Source organism: Nothobranchius furzeri, chromosome 11 (assembly GCF_043380555.1).
Source record: "Nothobranchius furzeri strain GRZ-AD chromosome 11, NfurGRZ-RIMD1, whole genome shotgun sequence".
Lineage (NCBI taxonomy): Eukaryota > Metazoa > Chordata > Actinopteri > Cyprinodontiformes > Nothobranchiidae > Nothobranchius > Nothobranchius furzeri.
Genome location: NC_091751.1, coordinates 47,598,724 through 47,618,434, shown reverse-complemented (window position 1 = coordinate 47,618,434; position 19,711 = coordinate 47,598,724). Strand labels below are relative to the sequence as shown.

The 19,711-nt window shown below is 40.1% G+C and overlaps 1 protein-coding gene across 2 annotated transcripts in view; it reads left to right on the top strand.

Moving 5' to 3' along the window:
- Positions 1 to 386: 386 nt before the first annotated feature.
- Positions 387 to 19,711, top strand: part of atp6v1h (ATPase H+ transporting V1 subunit H) — a 55,641-nt gene continuing 36,316 nt past the window's right edge. Inside the window, exons 1-9 of one of the 2 annotated variants that reach the window (XM_015956590.3) lie at positions 387 to 526; positions 1,091 to 1,237; positions 2,006 to 2,105; positions 2,387 to 2,476; positions 2,718 to 2,831; positions 9,591 to 9,695; positions 11,674 to 11,721; positions 12,586 to 12,683; positions 15,278 to 15,470. In XM_015956590.3, the coding sequence (XP_015812076.1) occupies positions 1,134 to 1,237; positions 2,006 to 2,105; positions 2,387 to 2,476; positions 2,718 to 2,831; positions 9,591 to 9,695; positions 11,674 to 11,721; positions 12,586 to 12,683; positions 15,278 to 15,470 (852 nt within the window). In that variant the 5' untranslated portion in view covers positions 387 to 526; positions 1,091 to 1,133. The remainder of the gene's footprint in view (positions 527 to 1,090; positions 1,238 to 2,005; positions 2,106 to 2,386; positions 2,477 to 2,717; positions 2,832 to 9,590; positions 9,696 to 11,673; positions 11,722 to 12,585; positions 12,684 to 15,277; positions 15,471 to 19,711) is intronic. The other variant, XM_015956591.3, reaches the window with a different exon arrangement.

The following is a 19,711-nucleotide window of genomic DNA, read 5'->3' as shown; positions in this document are numbered from 1 at the left end:
CTGTTAGGATTCTCACCAAATATTTAATATTTATCGTGCAAATTAAGATCAATATTTATACACTTCAGAAATATTTTGAGGTTATCCCAGAATATTTTCCAACTCCTTGCTTGTTGGTTTAATTCTAAAGGTGTCTAAAATATATTACTAAAATTGACATTTATCAATCCACACTGCTCCCTAATTAAAAAAGTTGTAGTTTTTAATTAAAAATTAAGCACAATTTTATTGTGAAAATTGACTACATTTTAATAACAAATAGATGTTTGCTGCTGCTTCTATAAATCTAAAGCAGAAACTTGGTGAAGAAACAAAACATATCTTACAAACGTGTTTGCATGGATAAAACTCGTTCAAAATGTGAATGAACATCAGAACTTCTCATTTTACTGCTCCTGCAGGCCAGAATAGACTGTACATACAGGCAGGCAGGCTGCAGGCAGATTGGAGAGCACGTGACTGCATGACTGTCACATGACAGACATTGTGTCCTTAGTGTCAGCTGTTAGCACAACATAGCTGCTGGGTAAGTACCTCAACACGGTTTTTAAACAGATCAAATTTGGACCAATGCCTTATTTCTGAAATTTTACCATATTTTGACAGTCTGCGGAATGCTAAATTAGCAAAGCTACTTTCGGCTAGCATCTGTAGGCTTCTTTCTACTTGTTTCGAGCTGGCTTTGAGCTAACGGTCCTTTTGTGTCCGGAAACAGCTGAATTAGAATATGTCGCACGTTTAAAATAATGTTACGATCTTATTATATAGTAATGTCGCTATTTGAGTATTATAATATCTTATTTCAGTCGACGGAGAATCCATTAAATAGTCGTGACATTCATTGGGCTAGCTAACATGACCTGCTGATGCTAACTAGCTTCAGCTACTGAACGTTTTGTCATCTTACTAAGTAGAATAAATGAAGTAAAACTGTTATTTAAAGCTTAATATTAATTTGGGATCAGACTAAGTTATTTCACTGCAGCTGTTTTTACAACTGTGAGCGTTTCATGCTAAACAAAGCTAAAATCTGTTGTTTTTTCCTCTGTCGGGGTCTGTGATTGTATAAACGTTTATGTCTTCTCTCCAGGTGCAATCTTTTATCAGATAAACTGCAGAAAATCCTGAACACGATGGATATCCGCGGGGCTGTGGACGCTGCAGTCCCCACCAACATCATTGCTGCAAAGGCAGCAGAGGTTCGGGCTAATCTGGTCAACTGGCAGTCCTATCTTCAGTAAGTTCATTAAAACAGTTTTAAAGATCTACTTTGGTTAAATAGTTTAATCAGAGTTTTATTCTACCTTGATCTTTTTATTGTTTGATTCTTTCATTATATTTCAATACTAATTTAAGCAGCATTGTATTGACTGAGTTATGGAATATATACATGAAAATTAACAGAATATTTACCTTTTTAAACTTGATCTATGAAAAATCCAGTTTGGGTGGAGATGTTGATTAGTGAGGACCATTTGTAGTTTTCAATTTGTGAAGATAAATGTCCAAAGTATGCAGTGCAACATTTTTCATTTTGCATCCGACAGAAGTCCATATTTTGAAAGTGCACATTGGCTGCAATTTATTATTTTCGGTTGAAAAATTAACCTGAATTGATGGCATATTGTATATTTTACGTTGCAACATGTCAAAGTAGCTGTTGTGTATTTCCTGGATTGTGATTCACTGTCTTGAGTCCTACTTCCCTTTTTATCTAGAATCTTTTTTAGAACATGGTGCATTTTTATTTGCACTTTAACATTTTTATTCTGGTTTTCGTAAGCATGATTTACTGCAACCTCCAGCTGTTACCGTCCTTGCTGCCTTTACTAGAGCAGATCACATGTCTGTGTGAATTGCCACCATTTTTCAAGCTCTCTCTTTCAATTTTCAGCATGCCAGCAACAAATCAATGTCACAAGGAGTATGTGCTGACGCCAACATTTTACAAACATCATTTTAGCTATGTTCTAAAATAACATTGTCATGATTTATTTGCTTGTAGGAGTCAGATGATCTCTACAGAGGACTGTGAATTCATCAAGAAGTTTGAAAAGGCCAACTCGGAGGAGAAACAAATGATCTTGACCAAGGAGGGACATCAGGTAAACAGTTCTCGTACACTAGCTGAACATTATCAGAGTTAATTGATATATTTTGCTCATTTAACGTGAAAATGGTGGTGCTTGATGGATCATTAAGTGTTTGAATCATCAATAAAGCTATAAAATTGTTGCTTGATGTCAAAAGAAACCATTAAAATTTCACCTTGAAAACAAGTGTTGCTGACACAAACTTCTAAAACAAGTGCCTGACAGCTAAATAAAGACACTTTGTTGAGGGTTTCAAAGGACTCACAGGGTTGTGTTTTATCTTTTTTTTTTAGTGTGCAAAGACATTCCTAAACTTGATGGCTCACATCTCCAAGGAGCAGACAGTCCAGTACATCCTGACTCTGATTGATGACACTCTGCAGGTACACAGACAGAAACACTGGGTTTTGGATTTTACACAAATCCCTAAATTATGGTGGATTTTCAGTCTTGATAACTTCTAAATTAATTTAAATAATGATTTACTAATTTTATCTTTAAATAATAAAATATTAAATTAAACTGCATTAATTGTTTAAACCAAAAACATTTCTCCCTTTCATTTAATTAGCTTATTAGTGTTACACTCCCCAAAAAATAATTTAACTCTTGATTGTCATTTAGGAGAATCATCAGAGGGTGATCATCTTCTTTGATTATGCCAAGAAGACAAAAAATACCCCCTGGTCCTACTTCCTTCCAATGCTGAACCGTCAGGACCTCTTTACTGTCCACATGGTGAGTGAGATTTTTGAATTTGGAAAAACACAAATGTTAGTTTGGAAACCTGTGACCAAGACAGATAATTCTGTGTATCAGGTGCATTGATCACACGTTAAAGTTCCAGGAGAGATTAAATAGATAGCTTTAGGTATCTTTGTTGAATTAGTAAGTCAATCTTGTGTTTAGTCAGCTGGCTGTAAGCAAGCAAATCCCCTGTTGTCCCATTGGACTGTGATTCTGTTGCAGCACAACTGGTTTGAAAACATTAATTCTGGCTTTTTTTGACAAGATTTCAGAGCATAGCAGCAAACCAGTTCTGTACTCCACCAACCCTAGCTCCTAGCTTAGAGCTGTAAAATAAAGTGGTCTTGTTTTGAGGATTCATGCTTTTAGTTGCATGGAATTGGGGCTGAACGATCTATCGTTTTTGGACCGTAATTGTGATTTTAACACTGCACGATTACGTGACCATCAAAGCTGCGGTTTTAGCGGTTTCGACTGATCCAGGATCAGTTGTGTAACTTTTTTTTTTACATCCAGGGTTTTTCCCCCGTGTTATGGCTGCGGCAAAAGCCAGCACGGGGGAGGGGGGTGGGGTGTACCATCCAGAGTAGAGCCGAACTCCACAGCTGACAGAGCTGCATGTTCAGGTTATTTTTCCTGTTTTATGTTTCCACACACAGCTAGGGCTGGGCGATAGGGCTGTCGCGGTTGAGGAATTCCTCCTGCGGTGATTCAGGGTGGCTTAATATTGCGGTGTGCGATATTATTGCAGCCCTTTTTTTATTGCAGTACTATCTAAACATAATGTTTACACATTTAAAAAAGGTTAAAAATTGCCGTGCCTTCTTTTATAACACTTTACTGAATGCAGATCAAAGGGCAGTAACAACACAGATCGCAGTAACGTTTGTTTCTCCGACAGTCGGAGTCCGACTGAACTTAAAAACAACAAAATTCAGGAGGTTAAACTTTTAAATGCAAATTTGGCTGCAGCATCTAACAAATAAGAAACAAGTCCTCATTTTGTTTAGTTGTTTAAAATCAAGCATAAAAAATTACATGTACCGGGCGCGCGCGCGCGGGGGGGCGGGCGCACTATCATTTCACTTTCACACACACGAATGACGGTGATTTATAGCTCGGTCACGTCCTTGTTACCCACAAGCAAAACCAGCATGATAACTATATACGGTTTGAGAGAGGATCTGAGAGGGGTGGCAACATTTCCAGCAACACTGAAAACCCTCTCGGATGGTGCGCTCGTTGCACTAACGCACACGTACTTGCGTGCGACTCTGGCGAGCAAAGGGAATCTCTCCCGGTTGTTGCTCCACCATGTCAGGGGGGTTTCTTTAGGGTGGATGCATTCCTCCTGCAGGTAGCGAGTGAGCTCCAGCTCGGCTCAAACTCTCTTCGGACGGCTGCAGAAGCAGTGCTTGTCCGGGACTTCAGCAGGTCTTCGAGCGTATATTATTATTTTTTTGCCGCTGGTGGCAGCTCTGTCTCGGCCAAGGACCCTGGCTGCGCAGTGCTGACGTACTGAAAACCAAAGTGCTCCCAAAGGAGCGAAGTAACGTTTCGTTTTGATACCAGTGCAGCCATCCTTCTCAACATGCATCATTGAGTTGAACCAAGTTCAGTAATCGCGGTGGCCCATGATGCAGCGCGGTGGGCTTCTTCATATTGCGATATTTCATTTTTGCGGTTACCGCGACAGCCCTACTGGGCGATATGACGATTTTAGACCGTTTTACGATCTACACATCTGACGGTCTGTCATTTTTGAGAGACCTTTTTATCACGATTCACAGCTCTGCTGTTGAAATTCTGCCTCTGAATGAAAAGGGAACTTACCTCAGGCGAATGACACGCCTTTGTTTGACCCTTAACCAATCAGAGTGAGTCATAGTAATATATTAGTGCCCCGCTTGTTTTCACCTGTGTGTGAACAAACATGGCATGTTTGGGATGTGCTTGACCGGCGTATACGACAGCGTGTACCAGTTCCCACTAATATCCAACAACTTTGCACAGCCATTGAAGAGGAGTGGACCAACATTCCACAGGCCACAATTGACAATCTGATCAACTCTATGCGAAGAAGATGTGTTGCACTGCATGAGGTTAATGGTGGTCACACCAGATACTGACCGGTTCTGAGTCCCCAGACCTCCAATAAAGCAAAAAACTGCACATTTCAGGGTGACCTTTTATTGTGGGCAGTATAAGGTACACCTGTGCACTAATCATGATGTCAGATCAGCATCTTGATGTGGCACACCTGTGAAGTGGGGTGGATTATCTCAGCAAAGCACAGGTGCTCACTATCACACTTTTAGACTGATTTGTGAGCAAAGTTTGAAAGAAATGGTAATATGTGTATCTGGAATGAATTTTAGATCTTTAAGTCCATCTCATGAAAAATCATAGCAGAAACAAAGGTGTTGTGTTTATATTTTTGTTGTGTGTGTGTGTGTGTATATATATATATATATATATATATATATATATATATATATATATATATATATATATATATGATAATAATGGGAGAAAATATTAATGGCTTTAACTGTTTTTATTGCATGATTAAATAGTTAATATTAATGTGAATGATTTGTTGTACTAGATTAGAATCTAGACCATCTTTTCACTTAATCTACAGCATGGCTTGACAGGCTATAGTGTTGGACCTTTGTTTGTAGAAAATCGTGAATTGAACCGAAATGGCAATTTCTGTTAGGAAAATTGCTGTTCAACCTTTTCCTAACATCTTTCAGCCCTACATGGAATGGACGGCTAGTTGTGTTTGTTGTTTAAGTTGAGAAAAGAAAGCAGTAGCATGGAAGCGCTGTTGGAGAAAGGCAAACATTCCTCCAGAAAACCTTCAGTCCTGTTTGTAGGCAACTTCTAGGACAGGCTTTATGTTGTACAAAACAAAATTGAAGAATATTGTTTGAATTTTGCACATTTTTGCTTTTTAAATGGGATGTTAAAGGTGCATTATGTAGGAATGAATTTAAAGTGACATCCTGTGTCAAATGTTTTTACTGCAATCACACGCTCACTCCTGTTCCGTGAGTTTCGTGGTTGTTGCCCGATACAAATTGGCACCAGAAGGTTCTAGATGACAAAGACGAGTCATACACAGTAAGTTGATTAGTAGATAAATACATTGTCATATCTGGTGTTAACACTCGAGTGTTTTACGGTAGTGTTACAAGCCATCATCCCAAGCTAGCCTCACTCTTCTAAAGATGTTAACGTCTCAGGGTTGACTTGTATTTCTATTTGCGTGGGCGTGACACCAGCCACTCTTTAAAATGCCTGCACTTTGTAGAAGGTGATTAGCAATCACCGCTAACCTAGACTCTGATTCTGGCAAAACCAACTTTATGCAGCTCAAGGGAGACTCAGTTTACTCACAACACACCCTCAGTCCATGAAGCTTATGTACACTTCAGATTAAGACCCTTGCCAGCTGTTCCTTTTATGTTTAGGAGACAACTGACTTTACTTGTAGCCTAGGATGGAGGAAACGGCTTATATCAATTACACCTTGGGATGGCATTTACAACCAGCATCTCACCTTTGCTCGGTTACCGATTGGAGGAGACCCCACTCGTAAATCCTTTATTCGTTCCACGAATCCAAGGAACTAGGTTTTATTTCACACAGATGAAAAGAAGAAGAATAATCCAAACAAAACCCAGACAACGCGGGTTAAAAAGTGAACAACTCTTTGCCAATAAACCGAGGTATAGCAAAGTTGAGCTGAATAAGCTCTCCAAAAAACGACACTAGGTCAGATTATCACAGACAAAAAGCTCAAAGCAAAAGCTTCCTTCTTTCCATCTCTGTACCTCACATACACTTCCCATCAAAGGCCAACTCTCCTAAAAATTCCGAAAAGCCTTTCTCCAAAAAGCTCAGTCCATGACTGACTGACTCTCACTCATCCCATCAAGCTCAACTCTTGAACAGACCCAATATCTTCATTTTATTCACTCTGTCCCCTCCCTCACAGTAATGTCTTTGTTTGCTGCTTCAGACTTCATGGTCACGTGTTCCTCTTCTTCTTGTTACTTCTCCAACGGCCCCAAAGAGACCATAAATCTTGGATGTCATAATGTCACCTTTTCTTCTCCCAGTCTTCATCCGTTCACTTGTTTCTTCTTCTCAGTGCCTCCTGCAGGCTTTCCTTTCTTCTCCTTTGGGATTACATCACCTCCTCTCGTAGCCATTGGTCAATAGGGGGGACGTGTGGTTACCCCTCCCTTTTCTTCCTCTGCCCAGGATCAAATGGTCATCTCCAACATTAGCTGGACGAGATTTCTTATTTATATGGTTATAGCATCTTGACCAACTCCACAGAGGATAAAAGATAGCTTACTCCCAACATATGTTCACGTCAAAACAGGTTACATTCACAACATGAATCGTTTGACCATATCAGCAGAGTGAAGGTACATCACTAATTTACGACATCACAGTTCAGGGGGCTAGATGGCTGCCTGGACACACACACAAACATGATAAGAGAAGGTAACAGGCCTTTAGCTTGGTTTCACACACACACGGATACACCTTATAGAGCCTAGAATTGATTTCACATAATGAGAGACATAATCCAGACTTAATTCCATACATTAACAAGTCTGATTATACTCCATACAACAAGTAGGGTGCACTTACTACACTTATTACAATAATATGCCGCCGGCATTGAGAAAGTATGGTTGTTTATCGTCTTGCTGTTATAGTTCTGAATGACTCATAAAAGGAAGTAAAACGCCACGATGGAGTCAATATTCACTTGACACATACATTCAGTGTTTCTCTTGCATAGGCTCAGGCGTGGCATTGCGCCACTGTTGAAATTTCAGCGCCACGGCTACGAAATCTCCCTGCGGGAGACCCATGGCAGCTAAACGGAGCACACCCACATCCCCCACTGGCTAACATTTCAAGAGGAAACACCAACATTTCACTGTAATATTGAGTTGTTATTAATTGAAAAAGTAATTTCGAGATATTTTTAGAGATGTCTATTTTTTCCTAATTCACCGTTCACATTGTTAGCTCGATGTGAGCTCAATGTTAGCTTCTTTCATCCTGGCGTTGCAGAATTAGCTCGCAGGAGACACAGCAACCTCACACTCACTCATGGTAAACAGTAGCTATGCCCTTCCTCCTTATACTTTCAAAGGAGATAAACTGACAACCCCTGCTGCCAGATGAGAAGGAAATGTTTCGTCATTAGACTTTTTTGGGATTATTTTATTATAGAACTCGTACTTTATTCTCACACATTGCACCTTTAAGCATTTCATTTCGCTCCAAAGATGAACACTTTTGAAACTAGACTTTGCTGTGGCCACAAACAAACAAGTAAATGTCAGTGAAGCATCTCAGGACAGAACAGTCCATACAGATCAGGTAGCAAATAGAAATCAGCTTTCTAGGAACTTGGCAGCAGTTGGTTGATTATCTTACTAACAGATAATGATTCCTCGTTATCATCAATTACTGGTGAACATTTCCCCAGGGTGGTCTGATGTTTTGGCCTGTTGTTGTTTCAGATGGCGACTAAAGAAAAGCTTGGCACTAGATGAAACACAAAATCCAACATCACTTATTTCAACCTATTTAAAAAAAACATTCTGCTATTCAAGCTATTTACAGTTCCTCAGCAGCTGTCCGTCAGTGAGAAACATGTTTTCTGTAAACATAAACACACCCAATACAAGCATGCTCTTGTTTTGGTTTTATGCATAAATCTGACCGCAGCTCAGCGCTGTAAATAGTTTGTGTACACGGTGAGTTGTGATCTATAAATATCTATAGTTTGACATTAAAACTTACCCACAGGAAGGTCTTTTCTGGAAAGGACACTAGAAGATGAAGTGAGGAAGTGCACTGAATATAAAAATAAAACCTATAGTTTAACTTGATGTATTAGTTTACTGCTATAAATGTTTCATCAGATGTTTTTCTCTCTAATCTTAGCTCAGCATCAATAATTCCGCACAAAACAACCTTCCAGTAATGACCCGTCTGCTCTTTTCAACTCAAGAATGACCATTCAGTGGACACACCTGTGAAAGAACACACACAGTCTAATTAATAATGCCATCCAGACGGTGTCCAGCAGGTGGGCGGAATGTGACCCCAGGTGTGTGACACGCCACTTAACTCGATCCAAGTGTCGTGCTGAGTCGGGCTTTTAAATTTCAGCCTCCAGTGTTTCCTCACATCCTCCTCTGGCTAGGAGGAAATTAGAGGCCAGATTTTGTTCCTGTTTAATCACAGGGTGCGATTACCAAGCTGAAATTGTTTATTAGATATCAGATGTATCATCTGCCATTTTTGTTTTAGAAAAAGTTAATCTATGATCTTTGTTGGGATCTTTTTTTGTTTTCTTTTTCTTGACTATCTCTTCTAAACAAAAGCCATTATTATCTGTGTGTGTGTGCTTCCAGACATGAGCACACTTATCTTTTCTTTTTGTTCCTGGAAGCTAAAATGACCTCATCGTGTAGAGTGCCAAACCAAAGTTATGTTATCCTCATCCTCAGAAAAAACTGTAATGCAAAATGATTATAATTGGCATTAGCTCAAACCAGTGGGGTTTCATTTGACATGTGCACTAGTGATGGTTAAACGGAGTTGTTATGGATTGATCTTGTTGCATTTTATGGAAGATTTAAATATCTGTAGTTGGCAGACATAAGCAGCCTGAATACGAAATGCTCTCTTTGATCGTTTTAGGCGGCGAGGATCATCGCTAAACTGGCGGCTTGGGGCCGTGACCTGATGGAGGGAAGTGATCTGAACTATTACTTTAACTGGATCAAAAGTCAACTCAGTTCACAGGTATGGAAATGACAACTTTATTTAAAAGGTTTGAAATAGTCTACCAAGAGCATAGTTTAGTCTCAGTGGCTTTGTTTGCATAGCATTTGTAAACACAAATAACACCAGTCGTTACAGATTAATCTTATTACTTTCATGTACGCTTACATTACATAGATATATTTGGAAAGCTTTAGTTTAGAGGTCGACAAATGTGGTTTTTCTATTGCTGATACCGCTATGTAGGAGATACATGGTTAGCCGAATGTTAATGTGTATTGCCAGTTTTTATGGGCCATGACCCTTTAGGCCCTAGGCCTTTTTTCTTTGGTCCCTGGCGCCTCCCAATTGGAGGCCTTTGGCGTTTCATGTCCCAAGTGTCAGTGATTGTATGCATTCCCCGAGCACAGCTACAGCTACAATCCAAACAGTTTAGATTGTAAACAAAGCAATTTTTAGATTTTGATACATTAAAATAATACTTGAACTTTATTTTAGAAGAGCAGCCCTGTGAGAAAGTACTGACAGGATGGAGGTTGTGAGTTCAAATTCTATTTAGGAAATTGAGTCTATTGTTTTATTTATTCCAGGGGTCCTCAACTAAATTTGTTCAAGGTTTTTTTTTTTCCCAGCAGGCATCAGTGAAGGCCAGATGCTCTTTTAAAATAAAGTTAAAGTATCATTGTATCTTAATGTATTACAATTTAAAATGGCCTTGTTTCCCATCTGGGCTGTTTGATTGTGGTTTTAGTTGTGTTTGGAGAATGTGGACGGTTGTAGATGTTTGGGACATTGGGGGGCGTTAGGGTTAAACGGGTTGATATCTAGACATTTTCCACCTCATGTTCATGCTAAAATGCACTAATAACATCAATTGATGCACAACATTTCTGAAGCTGAATCAGTTTTAGAACTCTGAATTTAGCCAACTGTTCAATCTTAACTTTGTGTTAAAGTCAGACACCTAAAGTTAAGTTAGAGTATTTATTATGCAGACGTTATTAGTGAAAGTAAAAATACCTTTAAATTAAATTCTGCTACAGCACCGAGCTTCCAGAGGATGTGCCTGACTTTAAATCAGCTTTACTAAGAACAGATATCAGCAGATGTAGAGAAAACGGTAAAGGCAAGGCAGCTTTATTTGTATAGCACCTTACAATAGCATAAAACCGACCAAAGTGCTTCACAGAATTTAAAAACATTAAAAACAATACAAAACATAAAAATGCATAAAAACTAAAGCTTAAGAACAAACACTGAAGAGACTCATGCTGAGTTAAAAAACAAGTCATAAAAATGGGATTTCAAAAGAGATTTAAAACCAGACAGTGAAGGCAGACCTAATGCTCAAAGGCAGCGCCTTCCAGAGCCTGGGGGCCCACCCACCCCTACTCAAGTTAATAAAGCTGCTTTAAGAGTCTTGAGTTTAGATTTCTTCTTTTTTTTTTTTTACTGTTTTTTTTAACTAGTCATAAGAATTCATCATTTCTATTCATTTCTTGTCATTTTGTTCTGTGGTTTGGATTCAAAGTTAAACAATTATCTAAATGAATGTGTTGCATACATTAATGTTTGGTTTCAGCAGGCTTGTCAGATCTTATGATGGTCTAATTACTGCTCATTAAGTGCTGGCTTGGCTTTGGGTGATGCATGCACTAAAGATCAGGTGGTAAATTAAATGAATATTGATTTATTGTCTCTTAAATCACCTTGAATGCAACAGTGTTGAACTCAGATTTACAATTATTCTAAAATCCTCACTTTTTACAGCCTTTTTTCATTTTAAACTTTCTGCTGACTTAAGTAAGTTTTGTCTCTTAACCGACTAGAAGTTGCATTTGTTGCCAGCTCATTTCCCCCTACGATCATGGAGATAAATCGGTGAGCTGCTCCTGAATCCTGCAGCCGAGCACCTTTCTGTGTGGCTCTGCCACTGAAACTCAGCTCACAATCATGGCTTTTGAACGATTTTGCACCTATTTTGTTTATCTCCCATTAGAATCTACACGGTACAGAAACAGGAGCAGGAACTATTTCCCCCGGTGAAGTGAGTATGAGTGCAGTGGATATGTAGTCACTCTAGCACCAAAAACAAAAAAGAAGGGAAACCAGCAGAGCTTGTCGAAGCTGACATTTATTAACAGCCTCTGGACTCGCATCTTTCCTGTCCTCCATTTTTCTCCCCATCTTGTTGTTGCACTCCTGTTTCTCATGAATAACTCCAGATACTTGGACCCTGTCGATATGATCAGAACAAACTCTTCATTTAGTCAGCGTGGTGTTTGCTGCCACGGGCTCATCGTAAATGTACGAGTGAAAACTGCATGCCAGAGGCCAGTTCCCTCTACTGCTGAAGGCGCATGACCAACCCGCTCTCCTTGACCATTAGACTAACTAGAGAAAATTGAAATGGCATTTGCACCGCAGCAGCATCCCACCATCTTGTGTTCCCGTACTTTTCCAAGCACTTATTCTGAGAAGTGTGCTCAGAAACGAGTCCGTGGAAGCCATCTAATAACGTATCATTTCCTTTTCCTGTGCATTTTCAACCAGGTAACGTGCTCCTGTGCTCAGCTGCTCTTCTGTCCTCATTGCTGCCTGAATCTCTTGCTGGACTTAAACTGTGATTGAGCTGCTCTTAATTAACAGATTAATGTGAAATATTTCTTCCTCTCAGCTTCCTGCTCTCCAATCTCTCTTTACATTCTGCTCAGGTGTGATTGGACTCTTCCCTGCTGTTGTTTTGTGTGATTTTTAGCATGTGTTGATGTGCACATACAGTAGACTGCATGTGGACTGCAGGTTTGTTTTGTACTTTCTCCTCATCAACCTGACTCCTTAAACGTACTTGTCTTTCTTGTGCAGCCAGAACCCATTCTCCTGTTTGGAATCGCTTTTGTCTTTTTTTCAGAGCTCTCAGTACGTCCAGTGTGTTGCTGGGTGTCTTCAGCTGATGCTGAGGGTCAATGAATATAGGTTTGCCTGGGTGGAAGCTGATGGAGTCACCTGGTGAGTGATGGTTTCTTCTTTGTTCAAGGTTGCAGCCGTTTTTCACTGTCAGCAGGAATTCCACCCTAGAGGTCACCAAGAGTTTGTCATTTTTGAAGTTTGTTCTGCTGTCCTCCTCGTGGTTTGGAATGAATGTACAGATTGGGATAGGAGTTATTTTTAATAGTATTTGATTAAAAATATTTTTACAAGACATCCGTTATCTAAAACAACAAAACTTCTCATTATGATGATGGCATTAGTCACCACAGAACCACGTGGGTGCATGCACAGTGAGTACCAGCAGCACGCTGGCATGATGGCCACGAAGGTGAGAAAGAACCAGGTAGCTCCACAGTTTAGTGGCTTGTCTTCACCGCGTAGGACGGATTACGTGTTTGATCACATTCTGATCTTGGGTCAAGATGCTCTCATGGATAATTGTCTTGATGTGTGTACCGATAAACTCACAGCAGCTATTAATACTTTGTCTCATTACCTGAGGTGAGACATTTCTCATCATTTTCCTGGAAAAGGACCTGCTGCTGTTCTATTAGAACTTGTAAAAACAGGAAGGAGCTGGGAGAAGATGACCGCTGAAGCTGAATTACATATTTAATGCTAAGAAAAAAGTTTATGATAGAACAATATCTGTAATTTGCAAAATATTTAAAGAGCAGGTTGACTGAGAAACCATTTTTTATGATCAGTCTGAATTTAACATGCAGACTGAACTTGAAAATAGTCTTCTAAATAAACATAGTCTCCTACCCCTATTTCCTGCATTAGCTTCTGATAGACATATTGTCTATATGTTACTAATTGTATTTGTTCAACTGGCTGTTGCTTTAGTTTTGTCTTTGTTAGTTGGGGTCGTGTGGTGTGGGGTGAAGTATTGTGAGCCCTTGAGGGTGTGTGTGTGTGTGTGTGTGTGTGTGTCTGTCTGTAAATGATTGTTGTAATGTTTTGATTTTGATTTTTGATTGTTGCTCTTTTTTTGTTCTTTTTGTTGTAAACGAGGACCCACTCGAAAACGAGAGGTTTCATCTCAAGCGGTTATTCCTCCGTATAAAATTATGTTTAAATAAATAAATAAATAGAAAATAGACAGAAAAATGCTCGGTTCAGAAAAGCCTGACAGATCTACGTCACTGTCACTCAACATTCATGGACTCGCCCATCTTGAAGGCTGTTGTTGGTTTAGCGAGTAGAAGCTAACCATTAGCATTAGCAACTCCACAACACTGCAGGAATCTTCCAGGCTTGTGTTATTTGTGGAGGTAAAACATCAACATAGCAAAGCAAATGGTGTCGGTGGTAAAGTCCACTCAGAGGCAAGATGTTCAATAATCAGGAAATAAGACTAAATCCTGCCGTCTTATGCCACTTTCTCCTCCTGCTCATATGTTCTCAACCAGCATCGGACCCTTTATCCCCAGAGAACAACTTAAGCCTGGGGAGCACAGAAGACTGAGTACAAAGCCATATCCCAGAAATGCCGGTCCGCACGGAGGCGCTTAACACAGGCCTCATTTCTGTTTTAAGTGCTGTGGAGCAACTGTTTACGACATTGTGGAGTACTTTACAACAGGCGTTATAACGCGCAACGGCTTTACAGCACAAACCCAACCACCAAAACTTGGACGAGGAGCTTATAAATGCTACTTGATTACAGCATTAGCAACTTTAAAGTACTATTGATATTAAAATATTCCAATAAAATGGCAAACTTACCCATTTTTATTTAGTCTCAATGGAAAGTCTGATCATGCATAAGTAAAGGAGTAACATTCCGCTTCCTGTTTTATGTCCCGCGTGATGTTGTGACTATCGTGCGATTTTCAAGAAGCGTGCAGCAGCTTCTCAAGACCACGGCGCTTCCGAGGCGCAGTGCATTTGTCTTCTGTGTGCCCCAGGCTTTACAAGCCTTTCATTCCTACCAGAGACCACTCCAAATGTATTGAAAACACGAGTAAAGTTGACCTTTAACTCATCAAAATTCGGTTAAAAAAGTCAAACACAATAAAACGTATTATAAATGCTGAAGATAAACAAGTAAAGGAGAACCATTCTGATGAGGTAAAAGAAAATCCTTTTTCATATGAGCGATACGCTTTATGGTTGTAATCGAGCCGCATTTCCAGAAGCAGAGAGAAGTTGAAGCTAGTTGAGCCTGAGGAGTAATAAGAGGCTTTAATGTTGATGCTGTCACAAAAATATTCAGTAGAAATGATTCCCACCATCTTTGACTTGTTTCTTATGCTGATCAGATTGTAGAAGCAGCCTTGCTGCATAACTTTTGAGATAATTATTGGCCATCTACAAAGTCCACATCTCAGCACTTAAAAGCTATTGCTGCAAATGTGTGGGTCTGTGTCTGGTTGTGGACTTCAGTAATTTAATGTTTAAAGCAGCTCATCCATTATCTGAAGACTGAATATTTCTTCCTCGGCTATTATCGGAGATAATGGAAGTGAAGCATGTAGGTACACAGCTGGGAAAGCTCCTCTGAGTAAACATGTGTTAGATATAAATGTGAGTCCTTTTCTAACCACTTAGTGGTTATTTTATCCATTTTAGTTTTTACCCATGTGATTTTTCCCCCTCTGTTGTAGTATCACAGCTGTGCTGAGCAACAAGTGTGGCTTCCAGCTCCAGTACCAGATGATCTTCTGCATCTGGCTCCTGGCCTTCAGTCCTCAGCTCTGTGAACAGCTGAGACGTTACAACGTGGTGCCGGCCCTGTCCGACATCCTCCAGGAGTCTGTCAAGGAGAAGGTCACACGGATCATTCTGGCTGCCTTCAGGGTCAGTAGTGAGATGTATTCACATGTTCCATCTGCAGACATCAAATGGTCTGCTTGTTTTTGTGTGTGTTTGTTGTTTTTTTTGTGTGCCCCTCCCCTACACACGAATGCAGTGTGTTTGGGGGTTCATACTCCCTCACTTTCATTTTCTTCTTTTTAAAATAGCTGCGAAGGCAAGTGAGATGTACATCCTTTTATATGTCGATTGTGGCGCAGAGTAGGGCTGCAACAAACGATTATTTGGATAATCGATTAATCGGATGGGGTCTCGACACGATTAATCGGATTAAATGGGGAAATTTTTAAAAACTGCTAGGGAAACGTTATTTCTCTCCTTCCTTCACTTTATTTAACACAACATTATTAGAAAACAGTTCAATAGCAGAAAAACAACATGCCATCACCTAAATTGTCTTATAAGGTGTATAGACAGAGACCCTAAGCTACATCTATCTGTGACCTAAAGTGCTTGGTCCAAGTTAAACAGCTTAAGGGCAATTCTCATCTGTTTTGTTTGATCTCATCTGTTGACATTGTAACGGAATCAAAGTGATGTAACTAGCCAAAGTTGTATTTTAATACACTGTTAGTAGTTCACTTTTATAAACAGAAGAATAGGCTGTTTTTATCATCAGGGAGTTTAATTAAACACTCTGTATTGACTTTGAGACAAGAAAAGAGGGAGATATGGGATCGTTTGAGAATCTTTAATTTCTGAATTATAAATTCTAAACAATCTACCAGGACTACTCTGTGATGGATGAGAATGGATTCGGATGTTGTGTTGGTGCGTGTGTGTGAGTCTGTGTGTCTGGTTCAGATTCTCTAGGATGACGTAATCGAATCTGGTCGTCTTTGTTATGACTAGATATCACGAGGCTTATAAAGTGATGACATGAGCCGCTATTTTGCCGTGTACGTACCCAGTGGGGTCTCCCAAGTAGATCAGGAATTGCCAGGTCTGGAAACCTCGGATGTACGGTGGAGCTGTCGGTGCAGCGATCACAACGTTTCAAAGCCCGTCTGGAGGGTCGACCCGGTACCGTTCAGCGGCGTCAGCCGGTGCTCTTATTTTGAAAGGACGTCGTCTGGTTGTTAAACGACGAAAATATCCCGTTTCACAGTTCTTAGTTTAAAGAAAACGCATCCGGCCAGGTTGCGCTTGTCTTTAGGATGATGGTGAATAGAACTGAAGTCAAAATGGAACTGACTTAAAATGGCGTTGCCTTGTTTTATATCTCTGAATTGTTGATAAGTTTCAGTAAAGTAGATTGGACACTTGAAGTCAACACCAGATTCTCCTGCGGCAGCCGAAAGCTCTGATTGGTTGGAACCATGTGTCATGCGTTTCTATGGAGATGAGGATCAGTATGTCTGCACCGTAGTCCTGGTTTCATTAAACATAATTCATGACATATTTATTTCACAGATCATTCACTTGATTATTGTTGATCAACATCTGTTTTGCTTAATAATTTTAATCACAATTAAAGTACTTTGATTAAGTAAAGCTTCTTCTTCTCCTTCGGACTCTTCTCCTGGAATGTAAACAGTCTGAGGAACAACCCGACCTTGGTTTTTCTACACGGTGTTATTGTGCCCAGGGCCAGCTGTATGGAGTTGAAAACCATGAACTTCATAACCTTACAACATTTATTTTAAATGTAATTAAACACAGGCTGTGAATTAATCAAAATTGATCACTATTTCCAAAAATGACTGAAAAAATACCAAATAAAACAAAAGTAAATGAATGCCATCCTCCTTGTGATGATGCCCTGGGCAACTGCCATAAAGTCACATCAAGAAATGCTGCTGATCATTCCAATGATCCCAAATAGACTCACATTAGGCCACATGAAATCAACTGAACCCAAAAATATATTAACCAGTATATAACTGCACTCTCATACAACACGCCTGCAGCAACAGTTAGGACTCCTCCCTCCCTTTTAAAAGCGTTTTTCTTCCGAGGACATTGTGGTTGTAAAACCACATGCTAGTAGTCTGGCCCCGGTGTGATCAACCAGTTTCTGCGGGAATGTGACGGCGGAACCAGGGCCAGATTAACACTTTGTTGTACCCTGGGCAACAATATTCAAGGGCTCCATCATCACGACCCGAGGATCACCATATGTGGTCACATACAGAATATTTTACTGTAATATGCAGTAAATATACTCAGTACTTGAATGCCTGACAACACGTAACCCACCCAGAGTAAACTTTGACCCACCTCGTGTGGACTGACCAATGAGGAGAGGGTCTTAACTTGAGGCCCTCTCTTCATTGGTCAGTCTGCATGAGACTGACTCTCAACTGACGTTCAGTCATAGGCAGCGAAGCGTCTCTGTGCAGCGCAAAAGCCCAGGTGGACAGTTTGTTTAATGTAGGGTGATCATATTTCCATTTCCAAACAAGAGGACAGGGGATCTGTGCCTATGACGTCACACTATGGCAACGCCACACAAACCACGTTGGGACCCATTTTTTGTAAGAACTAAATTAATATCAGATTCTGCCAATAAAAGGGCTCTAAAACAATTCATATGTAAATATTTTGCATATTTAATGCAAAATCTCATTTTTATGCTTTAGTGCTGCAACAAGGTTTTATTAATAATAAATTATTATACCTTTTGTTTTACTACAGCATCTGTAAGCTTCCTGTACAGATCATTAAGGATGCTTGTTTCAGCTGTGAGATTAGACGATAGGATCAATAAAAAAATAAGTTGTCACACACTCCATGGAAACTTTCAGAGAATCCACAAATAGTGGCTTTCAAATAGTTTTGTTACTTTTAGCAAGTTTAGAAAAGCAGCAGATGAGACAGCATGTCTGATAATTTAGTTTTTCATCTGATAATATTAGAACATGTCAGTAATGTCTGAGGGGCTTTTATAAACACTGTATAACTAACACTCCTGGAGAGGGTATGAATTACACAGAGGCTTCTGGGGAGCCCAGTTATTGGGGGGGGGGGGGGGGGGGCATTTTGCCTTGGCCCCCAAAATGTCTTGAAACGGCTCTTTGGAAGAGTTGTGCGACACAACGAATCGATGACGCAATTCGTTGCCAACGCTTTTAGTAATCGATTTTCATCGAATTTATCGATTCGTTGTTGCAGCCCTAGCGCAGAGGCATACGTATAAAACATACGTATACGTAAGGCATACGTTCATGTTGTCAGCACTGTCTTGTGAACACAGCAAGGTGTAGTTGTTATGGTAACCTAAGGTCACATTGTCTTGAATAAAAACAGCTTGACTGAATATTCCAGCACCAAATGCCAAAGCAATGCTAGTTTAAGGTGACAGTGTGCGTTTTCCCTGATGAGAGGGGGCAGTACATACCTTAATCATTGCAAACAAGCTTTACTTTTGTGTTCAAGTAATACCTTACCAACGGATGGCCATTAGGGTCAAAAATCCCTGGGAGTGCAACTTCCAGCAAAATAACAAACACATCAGACTCCCTTTCATCACTGGCAATAAGTGAAGAGGTAAATGTGTAAAACAACAATGTTTATTATTGGTGAAAGTTTACAAATCAGTAATGCATTTTGTCCTCACCGGCTTCCGTAGAAGGAAACATGACACCCAATATGGCGTTTTCCAGAGACTTAGACCCGCTCCCATGCATTTTAGAACAGATTTTTTATAGTTATATGTTATGAAACTGCCAATATTTTTCATCAACTTGGCATCTTTTAATTCACTTACAACACTTTTATGGATATTTCCATAGATTAATGGTTAAAACTACACATTGTCACTTTAACGGCTTACACCAGGAATGTTAACAGCTGCAATGGTTATGGGTTCTTTTGTGTTCCAGAAACATCTAAGCCCCCTTCAGGCAGGCCATGAAAAACGGAAATGTTCAGGACTCTGTCCGTAAGACCTTTCTGTCTGAATACAAACATCCGGATAACGTTTTCCGTAATTAAACCGGACGACGCCCCTGGTAACAGGTCCGGACTTGTCACGGACAGGGTGGCTGTTTCAGACTGGTGAGGTCGAGTTCCGGACAGGGAGGAGGGGGAGGAGGAGGGGACCGGGGGACTCTGTGTGCACCTAGATAGCCCGCTGCTGTAGCATGCGGCGAACCATGGCAGCTCACCTCCTACGGTACCATCTCCTAGACGCGCGACGGAGCGCATCACACCTCTTCCATGATTCCTTTTAACCACTGAGCTTCATCATCCAGGTCTCTTATGCGTCATCGTGTGCGCAGAAT